This window comes from Acanthopagrus latus, chromosome 21 (genome assembly GCF_904848185.1).
Source record: "Acanthopagrus latus isolate v.2019 chromosome 21, fAcaLat1.1, whole genome shotgun sequence".
Classification (NCBI taxonomy): domain Eukaryota; kingdom Metazoa; phylum Chordata; class Actinopteri; order Spariformes; family Sparidae; genus Acanthopagrus; species Acanthopagrus latus.
Window position 1 is genome coordinate 11,906,121 of NC_051059.1, and position 16,430 is coordinate 11,922,550.

A 16,430-nucleotide genomic window follows, 5' to 3' on the forward strand; every position below is an offset into this window, starting at 1 on the left:
TTTTTTTTTTTTAACCGTTTCCTAGCAACAAGGGATGGCTCAACTTACCCTTTGGCTCAACTTACCCCGGTCTCCTTACCACAGTAAATCATCAGCTCTAACTCTGTTCTTCATTATTTTCTCATCTTTTTCTATTTTTATTGAAACAATGAAGAGGACGAAATGTAAGCGCATGCTCTTGGACTTTTACATGTTTATGATATTATCTCTGTGATGGAAGCCTCCACTGTAATACCCGAGAAAGCCGAGTGGAGGCGCAGAAGCTCCACAAAGATGACAGGGAGCATGCTTTTATTTTGAAAGCCACGCTGGATGGGCGCGCGCCGCCGCCGAAGTCCTTCACTCGGCAGCAGCTGAGGTCAGCGGGAGGAGCGGCGGATCCACCGGGGGCAGAGTCTGTGGAGGAAACCTTCAAATGTACCGGTGATATCGTCTTTACACTCAGCTTGTCATATTCAGTTAGAAAATACTCACATGAATTGGCGAGTTTATTTGTTAGACTGTTTAGTTCACGCCGTTGTGACAAAGTAAGCTAACACTGCTAACCGTTATTAGCCTCGTTAGGTAAGTTAGCCGTTTAGCTGCTCAGCCAGGCCAATAACAGTGGAGTACTATCATTTTTCTATCCATGTGCTGATAAGACGAACCTGACAGACTGTCGTAGAGAAGGGGTGCTGCTTTTGTTCATGTCGGTGGTTTTTCTCCCCGAAAACACCCTCTGAAAACCTTGAAACAAACAGCTAATTTACTGAGAGTTGTTTTGGTATTGTGCTTGTGAATGAGAGCTGAAACTTTGGATGTTTCACTCATTGTTGTGACAAGACAATGCAAGTTTATTGTATACAAGAGAGGCGAATCCAGTGTGTGTGTGACATAAGGCATATAGAAGTATAAAAACATCATTAAATAGACACTGTAGAAAATATTATCAGTCATATTAGACTAGTGATGTAAAATAAAATGGCATAACTTACAAGTTGACTGAAAATAAGGCTCTAGAAACAAGATTAAATAACTTGAATAAGGGAAATAAATGTTCAGTATTTCTACTGTGGTGTAACATTCGTGCTCAATACTCAATGCACTCTCAATAATGTCAAATTATAGTGCCTTTTGCAAGTTAAAAATGTCTGTTTTGAATCTTGATGTACTGGATTGTTACTGGTTTAATGCAGAAATTCAGGGAAAAAATAGGAAAAAAGGGAAAAAATAATTATTTTGTATTGTTTACTTGTCAGTAGCATATCTATGGTTTAAGACAGCCTGTCTTAATTCAAATGCAAACCCAGTGTTGAGATGTAATGTGTCGTTTACGTTGAAAGTGAGATATGTAGTTTTGGAAAGAAAGTGTAACCAGAAGAGAAAGATCTTCCTTGACTAATTATTTCTTAAAGCCCTGACAAACTGAATAAACAATCTCTCCTCATTTTAGAGACTGAATACATTGAATAAACAAAGGACAACACAATTTCATACTGCCTTACTTTGTTTATGTGTGGCAGACCCTGCCACCCTTCTAGTTAGTTTCAAACAATCTTCCAGGGACTGTATTTGTTACCTCTGAGAACAGATTGTTTATTCAGTTCAATATTTCCGAGTTTGTGTTATGACCCCAGCCTTGTGTGATATTTCAATTTATTCTCCAAAACTACATTTTGCTCTTTTAACAAAATGCAAACTTGAAATACATTGGCTTATAACATTAATCACAAAAACTCTAACATTACTTAGAGGTGCATTTTGTGTATGTTAGCAGGACCCTTTTAAGAAGCTTATTTTCTAGTATCAAACAGTGTTATGGGGACCTTATTCTCATCCAGGATGGCTTGTCGGAATACATCAATAAACTGAATTTGTATTATTACCTCATAATATTGTAAATATTAACTGTCTTAATAAGATGTTTTCCTCCCTGAACCTACACAGTGTACCATTAATGAGCAGTTTTGAGCTTTTGAGACATAGAATCCACATTTTGTCAGGTTGTGAATTCACATCACATGTATAATTCGCATCACATGTATTAATCACCCATGCGTTGAGTCTCTTGTGTAAACTTAATTGGATGTTGCATGTTGTCTTGTCAGGTGGATATTTAGCAGCTTAGAGGATAGGCTCCCTACTATCGTGTGTGACTGTTTAGAGAAGGCAATACCGTGTTTGCACGAAGATGAAGCCTCTAATTTTCTTCTGTACTCAGACTGCCATTCTGTTCAGGCAGGTTTATTGTAAGGTACAGTTTGAAGTACCTTTGCACTCCATACCTTTGCTGGGTGTACTGATGAATTGTCCATGACTAATGCATTTGACTTACTGGGTTGGTCAATTCTTTCATGATAGTTTTAGTGCAAGTAATAATTGGGGAAGTTGATGAAATGTATTATATAATCAGAACATGTTTTAACAATATCTAAGTGGCTGATCAGCCAACCTCTACACAGGTCAAGCATTTGCACATATGTCAGAGGCTTTATGTAATATCGTCATTATATCCCTCCTGAGCCGCCCAGGTTTAATCCTTGCATGTCACTCGCTCCTGTCATCCCCCTCAGGTCCAGCAGAATGGTGATGAGGATACAAAAGTTGCCAAGTCATGGATAGATCGCCACAATGACACATGAGACCCTCACAAGCTCCCAGCTGTCTGTCAAAGCTGCTGCCCTGCGCATGGTTGACTTACCGCTGTCCGTGTACGGCTCCCTGGCACAGGTGAGGGTGTGTTTGAAATGTGTAGGAATTGGTCAACAGTTTTCTTTTGGGAATTAATAAGAGGGGAGATTGTTGATGGCACAGTTACACTTTCAGGTTCTCTTGCTTTTTTTTTTTTTACACTGTTTTGCAAACATTGACTGTGTTTCTGTTTCAGTTTGACATATTTGGCCCTATCGTCAGCCTGAACAAATAGCTGGACTAAAATCAGTTACTTACATCTTCTTTAAATGAAATACAGAGATAGTATCAAGTATCAATAAACTTGAAGGGACTTCCCAAAACAGTAATATTCTGCCAAAATGATGTGAGTGAGTTGTGTCAGAAGAGCCACACTGTCTCCAACATGGCCACTGGCAAATTGTAGGTGTAACAAACATAGAGACCTGCCCACCCAAAGTTTTACTGACCTTCTTTTAACCAGTTATGTTACACAATGCATTTCTTGTGTCCTTGTTGTTCTTAAGTAATCACAGTGTTATCAGACATGCATCTGCATGTGGCAGAGTGAGTTGTCTGAAGGTCAGATGTGACTGAATTTGGTACAAGTCCATTCACTGTGCTCCCTCTAAGCTGGTTAGGAAGGTCTCTGTCTGCGTCTATTTACATGTACGATACTACTGCATGTTTGAGCAGTCAGCTACAACCTTTGTATTATAGAATGATATTGGCCAGCAGCTGTGCTTGATACTGTTGCTGATAAGAATGTGTAAAAGGGTTCATTTGACACAAGCATAGAAGACAGCCAAAAGTCAGGGTCTGGCTTTCCATGAGCATGAATATTGACTGCATGGTTGGAATACTGTTGTAATAAAACGTTAGTATCATACATGAGTAATAATGTGTCTATGGATATTTAACCAAACTGGAAGCACAACTATTTTAAAAACACAATTAAAAGCTCATTTAAAACTTATGTTAAATGAACAATGTTGAATGTGATCGTTCTGAAAGGGCACATTCCAAAATTGGGATTTGAAATTAGAAAACACAGTCCAATATCTGAGACTTTTTATTACACATTGACCTCTATGTCAGTTTTTTTTTATCAATAAGTAAAGTGAATGCTGTTTGTACTCAGCTTAACCTTTCCTTTGCTGGATAGTTGCCAATGTTTTCTCTCAGGGACCCTCATGTTACAGTGTTTATGAGTAGTGCATGAGGACAGTGTGTGGCCACAGTCACGTAGCAGATTTGGATCTGGTAGGAGCATGCCTGACATGTATGAGTAGCAGGAATGGAAACAGCATGGAAACACTGCAGGCCTGTACCACCATTCAGTCATCCCAGTCTATTTTCAAAAAAGTCAATATTATGGCCGTTGTCATCGCTCCTAAATCGGTGTTTATGTAATCTTCAGTTGTAGAGAATGTGCAGCAGTGTGTCTGTGGGGATAATCTCCCTCGCCATTCAGTGTTTCTATCTATAGCGGGCCCCCCCGGCCATGCACGCTATCTGAAATGGATTCTTTGAAATCTAAATGACAGACTGGTAGCTGGTTCTCAGCTCTGTTTGTTACATCATTGCTTTCCAGAATATTTTGAGTGATCCATCCTCAGATGAACTCCCATTAGACAGGAAATATACTCTGTGTTGTGTGTGATGTAGTCCCTCCTGTTCTTTTTCCCAACCTTTTCACTGGTCATTATTAGGGATGCATGATACGCATTTTTTCAGCTGATACTGATAACCTATAATTAACTGTTTCTCATGGCCGATACTGATCAGATATCCAATAATTTAACATTTTTGTACTTTATACTAAAAATGTTCCTAACCTGTAGTTTATGCACATCTGAATGTTTGAAAACTAAGTTGAAGTGGGCTAACATGGATGATTTAAGATTACATAGCACTAATAAAATTTGCTCTGTTAAGACTTGTGGAACATGTGTTAAACTATTTTTACAAATGTTTTTACAACTGTAAAAAAAATGCCAATCCTCATGGGGACATTTTTGGTCCTTTAGCTACTGATCATGCCGAGATGCGTAGTCATCATCGTTATCATAATATCATGCATCCCTAGTCGTCATATCACTATCTTTCTTTAATGGAGACATTAGACGGCTTTAATTTCACAATCAAGGAATGTTTTGTCTTGCCTTTGTTTTTTAATCATTACTTATTTTATTTAGTTGGAGTTAGGGCGCCAGAAGCATTTAAAATAGTATTGAAATTGCAGTATGTCCAGGTGCAATATTGCTGGAGCCGTGGTTCTTTTGTGGGAGTTAAATTGTGGCACCACATAGATTTATACATGAAAAATTGTGATGCTATAGAGACGCTATAAATCATATTCTCCAGACGTAAGGCAGTAAGCTTGTTTGGTACAGACTCCAGCAAAAATCACATCATTTTTATTTTTCTTCAGTGAAAACTTGTGACTGACTCCCTCAGTCGGAAAAAGGCATGTGATAACTTAAAGAACGTTAAAATACAAATTATGATTTTTGGTTTGATCAGATTTTTTCTTCCTTTTTTCTTGGCCTGCCCCAACGAGAAGAAAAGCAAGTTTCTGCTCAGTCTTCTTTTTAAGATGCATAAATATTTTAAATCAAACCTTTTCTCCCTCCACTTGTCCTCCAGGTGAGTGTCAGCACAGGCACCAAGAAGCTGGTGGCAGCCACTGCCTTCGGTGCTGTCTCACTACTCTTCCTTGCACGTCACTTCCAGAGGAGGAAGGGCAGAAAAAAGACTCACTCGCCTCAGTGGGAGCAGGCTGGCTTTGAATTTTCCTTCCCAGCCTTAGTAGAGAATGGTAAAACTCACTGACACAGATATTTTTTTCTTCTCACATAGCTGGCTTTCTGGCCTGTGATCTCTTCTTGGTAGGCTAGCTCAGTTGATGGTTTGTGATGTAATCAGACTTGCATGTTGGACAGCTCCTGTATCAACATAAACTGAATGCTTTAACTCATTTAATCTCACTTAGGAAGATTTGTGCCCGGGGGTTAGAGTTCCAAAGAGAAATTTACAGAAATGCAGAATCAGATGGAGTCAAATATAGTAGTATAGTAGTTGAATATTTTGAAAAAATTTGATACATCTGGAATTTGACCCAGGAGGGAATTGCATTTGAATTAACATATTATACAGCATGAACAGAATAATAAACATGGATAGAGGTAGTCAGAAATCAGTGTTCAGAACATAACAAAGTGCTGTGTGACACCCAGCCTCAGTAACTTCTTGAGGCTCTTTAGATGTTCAGTGTGTTTACAGAGTTTTTTTACTGTTGCTTTTTTATCAAAATGTGTCCTTGCTGGCCCCCATGCACTCTCTGAATTTCAGCAAATCAAAGGAAATCTCTCCAAAAAGATGCTGTATAAAGTAAATATACAAACTATACAACTTTACAATGTAGTTTGAGTGTGAATTTGTTTTGTAAGAAATAATCAGAACTGGAAGCTGTTTTTATAAACCAGCTCTCGGCAGCAGGTGAGCCAGAGGGTAAATTATTAAAACAGGGCAGAGGTGATGTGAACCTTGAGTCATGAAGTTGGAAAACATTGTTTATTCATTGTGTAACTCTGCTACATGCTCATGCTGTGTGATGCCTGTTTTCACATCTGTCTCATCAAAGTTATCTCTGAACTCTCTGCCCAGATAACACCAGTCAAAACATCACTCTTACCCTCAACTCCAAGAATGGTTGCTCCTCTGGTCTGGTTCTCACGACAGGGGACTACAGGAAGCTGTCTGGGTCTCTGCTGAGCCTGGCCTCAGTAAGATAGTTTTTCATGTGAAATCTCCAAACCCAGAAAAATAATGCAATAACAAGCTACAACTGTTAAGAAAAGACAAAGTAGAATACCATATATTTATATGGGCAGAATTAAGTCCAATGATGGCTTCCATCTGTCCAAACCAGTCCTCTTTGTTGCTGTCATGTACCTGGTACAGCACAGTCGAGAGTTGAATTAATTAAGTGGTCAAAAAGAATTTAATATTTGGTATGTGCACTGTAGATGGTGGGTTATGTATATATTTTTTAGATATTATTGGCCAAAATATCCTTGGACAGTTTTACCATGGATTTTCTGAACTAATGAGTAAACAAAATCATACAAACTACGTGTAGACCTACAGCAACACTTGGGCTGTCCAGAATAGTTTCATTTCATTTCTAAGCTTCATTCATTACTTTGCTATTCGAGTTCCAAACCAAAGTTTGAAAGCTGCGCAGCATGAAAGTTGAGTCTCAGTCCCAGGCCATCAATTCCAGGTACTCGTACAAAGACATCTTTCTTCAGAATTGCTTAAACTCGATCTTTGACAGGGCAGCAAGAGAATCTATTTCAGCTTTGACACCATTTTTTAAATTTCATTTTATGTAATTATTTTTTGGGTGATTATTTAATAAGATACAGACATTTGATGCTTCATTCAAAAACCTCAATAGAAGCCTCAGCTGTCAACGATGAAGCGTGGTGCAACCCTAGTCAAAGCACACTGAACATGCTGAGTTGACGGGGTTGACTTGCTTTGAGTTTGTGTTGAGATGCTGCTTCCATTACTTGAAAGTGATCTGTGTTCTTCTGCTGTGGCTTTGCAGGTAAAAAGCATGAACTCCTCCAGCAGCAGCACCTGCGCAAATGAATCCACCTGTTGGGACCGAGCAGGGGAAGCTGACATCTGCAGTGTGGTCAACTTACCTGTGACCACACCTGAAAACCTCTACCTTATGGGTAAAGATACTTTAACGCTATGTTACCCCAGTGTTTGTAAATGGGAAGGACAATGAGCCTCACTATAAATCTGTTGAAATGATGGAAGAATTTATTTATTTATTTCAATTTTTTGAGGTTTTGTGTCAATATGAAGCTTTTGAGCTTCCGATTGTTTTACGAGATTGTGTGTGTTTGCAGGTATGGATTTATTTGAGGAGGCTCTGAGGCGGTGGGAGGAAGCGTTGACATTTAGGAGCAGGCAGGCCGATGACGACGCCAGCTGTGCATCCGTCAAAACTGGTGCTGGAGACACCATCGCTGAGCAGGGCATGGAGGTGAACACACCATCACACTTATGATTAGGAGTCAGCCAAATAATGCATTTCAGATGTTTGTCAGGAGGCATTTTGTAAGAATTGATAGTGTTCAAACTGTAACTGGCCCATGAGGAAATTAATATCTAAGTAAATAAATTAATTAAATAATTGGCAGCATCTTCCTCATCCTGGGTCCACAGAGACGGTGTATTGATTCAAGCTCTGCCAACTTTTTCTCTTCTCTTATCTGTGTACTTACCTTTCATACCAGAGGAAGGTACAGAGGAATAAACTGCACACAAAGCTGCACTACAGGTCACATACATGAATAACCAGACAACCCACTGGTGTCAGAGTTTAGATTGTATAACAGTTAACTCATTAGCTAGCTAAACTGGTTGGAAAGGTTTTGGATTAGCATGGGTCAAATAGTAAGGCTCAGGCACCCAAACATAATGACAGTTCTGCTGCAAAGGACATCCCCTGCTCTGGTGTGCCTCTTTAGAAAGCTTCTTAATAATTAGGTCACGGGGGATTCTCAAGGAACCCCTGAAAGACTTAATAGGGTTTGAGTGGTGTAGGTTGTAACTGTTTGTTTTTGTTTGTGGTGTTTTGTTTTGTTTATTTTTTAATACAAAAAGTATTAATCCCTCTAACATACAAAGTAAGCTTTATGGGGTGTCCACACCAATAACAATAGATGTGATGTGTGAATAGCGGAGTCTACATCCCAGCTACGACAGTGGCAAACAATATAGTTGGAATCACTTTCAAACAGATTCAATGAATCATATAAATACTGACAGTGAATCAAAATCCTTCTGAATCCACAGGGCCTTCAATAAATTTGATTTTTAGGGCATTTCTCTCCAAAATAATGTTGCTAATTGATGGCATGTAGGAAAGACTTTTGAGATGGTCTACTCTAATAACTCAGTCTTTGTTTTTTATAGAATGTATTAAATGGGTAATATTAGATGCAAATTGCTCATCAAATACTGCAGACAGACTTTAGCACTAATGGGCTCTCTGAAGTTCCTTTCAATTTGAATGATGTTTTCTATGATGCTCTTCAGGATAATTGATGTTGACTCATGCCATAATAAATCTAATTTGTGTTCAAAAGATGAAAACTCTTGCAACTCCTCGCGTCTTTGAAGAATTACATAAAACCATCCAATTTCTTAAGCTGCTAACACAGCTGGTGCCACTGTTTACAGAACGTTATGATTAGTGATTGGTCTTAGTCTGTGTAGCCCTTTTAAGTTCATACTATCCTGAAGAACCAATAATCCTCAAACCCCTGTATTTCGGTTCCCAGACCTCACCATCATGACAAATTCAAGAAGAGAGTTGGTCCGATGTTGCAAAGTTAAGGAATGGGGCGGTTTTCACCACAACACCAAGGTGGATGAAAGTAGGATCCGCTTCAGGGCTTTATGAGTCATATTTCTATAGTTGAACTTGACTGTTTTTGTGTTCAGGATGTCATCAGTGTGGAGTTCATCCACAGGCTGAAGTCTCTGCTGCAAAGAGCTTACAGCCTCCAGGAGGAGTTTGAAGGAGTGTTGTGCATGTCAGAGCCTTCATCCCACAGCAACAGCCAGGGTGAGTCACTATTTATTCACAATATTATGTAATATCCATGATAACCACTGGGTTTAATGATATGTGCACCCGTACATCACTGTGTTATGCAACACATCATAAGGATTATTCTCCATGACAGATAAAATGGCAGACATTTTGGGCAGAGAGGATCTGGACGACGCCTGTCTGAGGGACAGCATCAGCATCGCCTCCACTGACTCATTTGTGTCTGCTGCTGAGGTGAGAGGAGCAGTCTGTAGTGCTGCAGCTATGATTATTTTCCTTATATACTATTCTGCGGCTTATTTATACTATAAATCAATTAATAATTCAGTCTATAAAATGGCAACAACTTATGTTGACCATGACCTTATGTTTAAACTGTAATACTAGTGTAGAGTCTTCAAACTAAAGTGAACAGTACTATAATAAATAACATGCTCCATAGTCGCATAGTTGAGCACCAGAGTGGCAGAGGAAGAGAAACAAACATCTAAATCTCAAACCGCAAGCTTCACACCTACAACCAGTTCACAGCAGGAGTTTGATTCAAATAGCTTTCATCCTCCTGTAAGTTCACCACCCGGTGTTTACCAGGACTCAGCTGATCTCCTTAAATCGTTAAGTCAGCGTGGGGGCTCGAGCTGAGTATCCGGTGCCACTGGTGTACTTGACCCACATTTTACTAAAATAAACTGGTGGGTACAAATCATTGATTTTTTCACTGAAGCCAAATTTCTTGAAATGCAGCTGAAATGTTGACCAAATGTTCATATAAAGGTATTAATGTGCCCCCCTGCTGAAAGCTGAAGGTGCTATTTATGTCTACCAGGATTGGGTGTTGAATGTACAGAAGACATTGTTTGATGTAAATGGTATCAAATGTACTTGGAGCTACAGTCAAGTAAATGTGTTTAAAAGTGATAAAAAATAAATTGTTATTTAATGTATTCATGTCCACAAACCAGTAAATGTTTAACAGGCAGAGCTCCTTGCAGTCAAACTGGGTCACTTATACTCAGTGAGTCACTATAAATAGACTTTCAGCATTCCTCAGTATGCAGCATCTATGCAGCTCTAGCCCTGCAGCTCATTCCACTATAGTTTCCACAAAGCACGACAACATGGAGATGACAGTTTTCTAACAGAGTTCAAAACAGCTCAATTGAAGAACTAATAACAGCAGAAGCACAGATGTCAGACATGACCCATCATAAGGATTCTGTTAGCCCAAATATTAAGGATGTTGATAAGAGTGCAAATAAACTTAAAGGCATCTCTATTATATCTCTATGGTCTTAAAGATAATGTTGCGGCTCCCAGTAACCTCGTCAAGGTTTGCTTGCAAGTGACTTTCTTTTTGGTGATGTCATGTCACATGACCGTCAGATTTTATTAGTGAAGTTGAGACGCCTCGTAGTTCTTTAACAAAACAACAAAAAATGACCTCTGCACATTACATGAGGTTTATCTGTCCAAAGAAAATACAGACAGTGACTGTTTACATACACACTAATATTCCAAATGTATCTGGGATTTGTTAAGGGTCAGGGCATATTTCATTTGGATATTTTGAATTGGTCCTTCAAATGCAGCATTTTTCCAATTGAGACGTGGAAAATGCTGGTATTGTTCAGGTGAAGTGCTGCACAGTAGCAGACCAGACTGACATTGCAGTATTTTGGTTATCTGCGATATATACATTAGTCATGGAAAATGGGAACTTTGTGATTTTTGCTCTTGTGTATCATTCAGCAAAAAATGGTAGAAGGATGTATTTGAGTTAATTAGCTAAACTTGACATTGAATGTCCTGCGATGTGACTATTGCTGAAGCGTGCATTGCGATGTTGATGCTGAAAAGATTTATTGTGCCGTCCTAATACAGCGCATTCAGGATCCTAAATGGGGTTATTGCAGCAGTTTGTGACATTTTGTGACATACGGGGGGAATTAAATAGTCTGGTCGTAATTAAAAAAAAACACAGCTACTTTCAGATATTATGGAAAACAAAGATAGTATATTTTTGGATTGGCACAAATATCGCAACACCCACCTTTTCAAGAAGGTGGTTGAACGAATGAAAGACAGAAGCTGTGACGAATGTGAACAGCACAGCTCCTGCAACGTTCATCTCCTTTAGTCGTGTACACAGCTTTGTACAGTTATTGCCTTATCATGAATAAGGCCAAAAAATGTAATTTGTGCATGTAAACATTCTGATATCTCTTTGTAAAGCATCAGTTAAAAACATTTTGGAAATGTTTGTACCTCTTTGACGTCTTCAAATGTTCTGATGTCAGCCATCAAAATCTGAAAGCTTACTATTTTTACATGAATGTTCAAGACTAAGAGGAACATACTGCATTAAGAACAAGAAGCTTTGGCTGCATCTCATTTCACTGTTAATCTCTCTACCAGGAATGGGATTGAATGATCATTATTCAGTCAACCATAATCTCTGTCTGTCTTTGTATTAGCTGTCTGAGCACCGAGAGCTGAGGAGCGTCTTGGCTCTGGGTCATCACCCTTTCTACGAGGAAGCGCTGCAGCTGGCCGAGGATGGAAAGATCTCCTGCAGGGTGCTGCGGTACTTAAACTAATCACTCTAATAGACGTGAATTACAGAGAATTGACATTCCTGGAACGAGCTGTGTGATAACGCAATTTGTGTTATTTTTCAGGACTGAGATGCTGGACTGTTTTGGGGATGTAGATTTCCTTGCAAAATTGCACTGTGTGCGGCAGGCATGTCAGGTACAGTATAACCTTACATCTTATAGATAAAAAGTGGATGGTTGTTTTCAGTTGTTTTTTACCATATAAACAAAATGTATATATAGACAGAAAAGCAGCAAACCAGCCGTTTAATGCACAAACTTGTGTAGAATTCTAGTATTCACTGTTTTTGTACCCATAAAGTAAATAAAGGATCTGTTTGGAGTAAAGTGTTTTTTTTCTCCAGCTCATTTTGTGCGAGAGAACGACCAGGATGTTTCTGGCCGAAACGGGAAAGAAAATACTGTCTTCCATTATTGTGAAAGCTCAGAAGGTACGACTGAAGCCACAACTAATGAAGATGATACACCTTCAACGAGTGCTTCCCTTTCTAACAGTCATCGTTTGGTTTTCAGAACCCGAACCGATTCGAGGAAGTGTTTGAGGAGATGATTTCCTTCCTGGAGCACACAGAGCACTGGGAGAACACAGAGGTGGAGCTGGCAACACGAGGGGTAATGTCTGTCTGTCTGGTGACAAGTTTGAATAAACAACCTCTCTTCTTCTCATTTATAATGTCTCATACTCTTCCTCTCCAGGTGAAGCACTTGAACTTCTATGATATAGTGCTAGACTTCATCCTGATGGACTCATTCGAGGACCTGGAGAATCCACCAATCTCCATCCAGAACGTGATCAACAACCGCTGGCTCAACAGCTCCTTCAAGGAGACAGTGAGTCAGATTTCTTCGGGAAATGAATCTTCTGAAAACAAATTCAGTGATTTATTGCAGCACTATGATGATAATCATACCACAGAAGAATAATACTAAAACTTTCCAGATAAGAATGCTGTGTTGGTGTATGGAAAATGTAGAGTTGGTTTGAAAAGGCCAAATCGAAGGTTACAAAACTACTTTTTATTCTTTTCTGAGATACTGAGTTTTAATTTTAAGATAAAAAATCTGTATGTATTTCACAGGCAGTGGCATCAAGTTGTTGGTCAGTGATGAAGCAGAAGAGACAGCACATGAAGGTACATCAAAATTTTTCTGATGAACAAGAGCAGGCCTGTGACGGCTGGATAAACACTTAAGATATCAGTCTCGGTGCTTCACTGCTTCTGTCTCCTTTATCTCAAATCCTACATTTTACTGATTCCACAGACAACTGAATAATTACTGCATATATTAGTTGCCAATCCGTTTTTGTCAGGACATTTCGAGCAATCTCTGTTGTTTCGCAGGTGGCGGACGGCTTCATTGCCCATTTCTATGCCGTGTGTGAACAGATCAGCCCCGTTCTCGCTTGGGGTTTCCTGGGGCCCAAGAGCTCCCTGCACGACTTCTGCTGCTTCTTCAAGGTCAGTCTCAGCACCGGAAAATATTGTGATATCTGCCAGAATGCTCTTCTAACAGGGTTTTTACTTTTGCTGATGTCACAACTGATGTTTCTACCTAAGCAAGCTCCCTGTTTCATACTCCTGAGGTTAGCATTGTATCTACGTAGGACACACAGATTTCAGGTTTTGTAGATTATTTCTCGAAAAGTATTCATTTTAAAATAAATCTAAACTGATTCAATAATTTAAAGCATTTAAAGGTACAGTGTTGGATTAAGGGGAATGTTTTGGCAGGAGTGAAATATAATATGTTTTCATTTTTAGGAAACCATCTGAAACCGAGAATAATTGTGTTTTTGTTACCAGAGAAATCTTTGCTATCTTCAGGGGAGGAGGTCCTCTTTCACAGAGGCCGCCGTTTTTAGTGTTCCTGTCCCCGAAAACGCTTCTACACAAATTGTTTATTTCTTCCTCAGGATCAGGTGCTACACTTCCTCAAGGACATTTTCGACCTGGACAAAGTGCGTTACTCCTCAGTGGAGAGTCTAGCAGAAGACATGCTCCACCTGCTGCACCGGCGCTCTGAACTGTTGTTGGCCTACCTGGGAGCCGACGCCCTGCGTCCCGTCAACAGCTGCAACCCTCCACAGGTACAGCTGGTGCCCAGTGCCCTGCTGGAGGCACAGGTGCAATGAGAAATGAGAACTCATCCCCCAAACAGACCTGGGGTCGTAAAACACTACACGCATGGAGATCTCAGCAGTTATTCAAGGATGAAGTCAGACCAAAGAACCTATCTGTAGGTAGGTTTGAATGACTTGACTCTTCACCCGCCTGGTGCATAAAATTGGTTAAACCAAACACTCACTCAAAAACTTTAATGTAAAAATGTCACAGAGGTCTGAAATCCACTCATCACATCTCCCATCATGCTGTGCGCTCTCACTGCTGTGGATCTATACAAACTGTACCAGTTGTCTGCCTTCACTTCATCTCCTCTCCCCATTCCTCCTGTCACTGTGCCATGGCAGTGCACGTTAGTTTTCAATATCATAGCAATAGTATTTGTAATTTAAACTTGCTGTGAGACTGGCATTAATTCTCGTGCTGTAGATATTACGCTGTGTGAATTAAGGCATATGTATTGCTGTTAAGAGCAATTTGTGTGAAAAAGGAAAATATTTACACTATTTATTTTACTATACAGCGAAATGATGCAGGATTTATTTTTTAGAAGTTGTAGTCTTACCTGTTCGCTTCAGTGGATTGTGATCAGCTTCCAACATGCAATAGTATGAATACAAATGTTATATAATAGATGTTTACCAGATATAGATTTATTAAATGCATTTTCACATCTTGTTGAACGTCAGCAATGCAAAACCATTAGATGTTCTTTGTTATCAGCACATGTTGCACAGAGAAATGTAAAATGACTCAGACTTGCTGTAAAAGGGAAAGTTGTGGTTTTTTTGGCACTCACAAAGCCTCATGCAATAATTTCAAGTCCAGCACACGCAGCCTGCAGCCCACGAGGCTCTTAATCCCAGTGTACTATCAGCCACAGGAAATAAAAGATTATACACCAATATTATGTAATCCTACAGCTGTTAAACAACTTGTACCGCTCTGATTTTTATGATGGGCAAACACACAGGAAGCCTTACTGTCGACGCACACGTTCAAACCTCGTGGTCATCACTGAATGTCAGTCTGAAGAGGAAGACTGCGACACATTTATTGTTGTATTGCTCAGTCACTGCCATGTACAGAACATGCACAACATTGACGCTTTATGCAGTGGAGTTACTACTGGAATGTGTTAAAGATAAAAAATAAAAACTCCTTAGAGATGATTTACTGCAGGATGTTCCTTTTAAAAAGGACATTGCTACCAATTTTAGCCATTTTTTAAAGTGTGTTTACAGGTCTAATTGAGGACTACTGCGCCTGTTGTGGCTCCAGAGGAAGCTGATAAAATTGCTTATGGGATGCTGCTCAAGACAACGTAAAATTAACATGTCACCTCCAGTGCTGCTGCATCAATTTTTGATCCATTTCTTTTAACTGTCCATAATGCATTTAACAATGTTGTAGGACCAGTGGACAGCTTTTGATAAAACTGATCACCAATTTCCCATAATGCAACATTTATCAGATGGCATACGGCTTCTTCCAGAGCTAAACAAGACTTTAATACTCAACACATATGCAGTAGTACTCTAAGACCTGTAAATGCACTCAAAGTGGTGGAGTTGCCCTTTGAAGGATACGTTCAGATTATTTGCTATCGTTCTTAAAACACCAACATGCCCACGTGTACCTTGAAATCTTCCTAATGTGATTGATGGGGGACAAAATCCAGTCCTATCTGACTGATTCAAGCTTAATAAATGTGACTCTTGTTTAATTTATCATCCAACATAACTTGTCAGAACTGGGTTATAATCAGCTTGTTGGGTAAACATTTTAACTCATCACCGTAGGCTCCAGTAACTGACACTGGGCTTTTTGTGCCATTTGCAGACATACAGTATAAATTGAATGATCAATCTTGAAAATGACAATACTGAATTGTTTTTTAGAAGATCCTGTTTAACTTCTGAAATCCATCGGCGTTAAGAGCACTGGAACTTAATATCCTCATTCAGACTTTAGCTTCAGACTAAAGGTTCAGGATTTTGTCCCCTCCTTTTCTTACATAGTCATGTAATGGTCTTTTCTTGTTTTAAGATCTTATTTTGGCAACACAGGGAAGAAAGTTTTACATTTGTGAGTTCACTTTGTTTTTGTGTACAAATAAAATTTAAAAAAAATGACTTACTGCACTTGTTTTTCCTTTTTAAACTAGATTTACAGCATTGTGGTCATATGCCCACATGAACCAGGTGAGTTGCTGCTCCTAAGCTATGGCACTGAATAATGGCCAGAACCTTTTTTGGAGGATTTCAGCTTCTGAGAATTTAAGTCAGAATTCTAAGGAAAAATCTGAAGACAGTCACTCCACATTTTTTTTTTAGACATGTTCAAAAGAACAGGATGCAATTAGGTCACAGCAACATTGACCAACTGTTAGCAGTT

General features: G+C 39.3%; 1 protein-coding gene across 2 annotated transcripts; it reads left to right on the top strand.

Annotated features, from left to right (window-relative positions):
• The first annotated feature begins 96 nt into the window (after positions 1–96).
• Positions 97–16,168, top strand: miga1 (mitoguardin 1). Of its 2 annotated transcripts, none has more exons than XM_037084750.1 (16): positions 97–423; positions 2,553–2,709; positions 5,299–5,470; positions 6,319–6,437; positions 7,268–7,400; positions 7,581–7,717; positions 9,184–9,307; positions 9,429–9,529; positions 11,770–11,879; positions 11,974–12,046; positions 12,255–12,341; positions 12,424–12,522; positions 12,607–12,741; positions 12,990–13,043; positions 13,254–13,370; positions 13,826–16,168. In XM_037084750.1, the coding sequence occupies exons 2-16, from the start codon at positions 2,611–2,613 to the stop codon at positions 14,042–14,044; spliced, it is 1,779 nt and encodes a 592-aa protein (XP_036940645.1). In that variant the 5' UTR covers positions 97–423; positions 2,553–2,610; the 3' UTR covers positions 14,045–16,168. The 2 variants fall into 2 exon arrangements, with proteins under 2 accessions (XP_036940645.1, XP_036940643.1); XM_037084748.1 differs by having other exon boundaries at positions 97–417.
• The last annotated feature ends 262 nt before the right edge of the window (positions 16,169–16,430 follow it).

Bases quoted from the DNA above. Each gene is read 5' to 3' on its own strand.
- miga1 (XM_037084750.1), top strand. From the start codon at position 2,611: ATGACACATGAGACCCTCACAAGCTCCCAGCTGTCTGTCAAAGCTGCT. The intron at 7,401-7,580 runs GTAAAGATACTT...GTGTGTTTGCAG, and splicing joins TGAAAACCTCTACCTTATGG to GTATGGATTTATTTGAGGAG. The intron at 12,742-12,989 runs GTGAGTCAGATT...TGTATTTCACAG, and splicing joins ACAGCTCCTTCAAGGAGACA to GCAGTGGCATCAAGTTGTTG.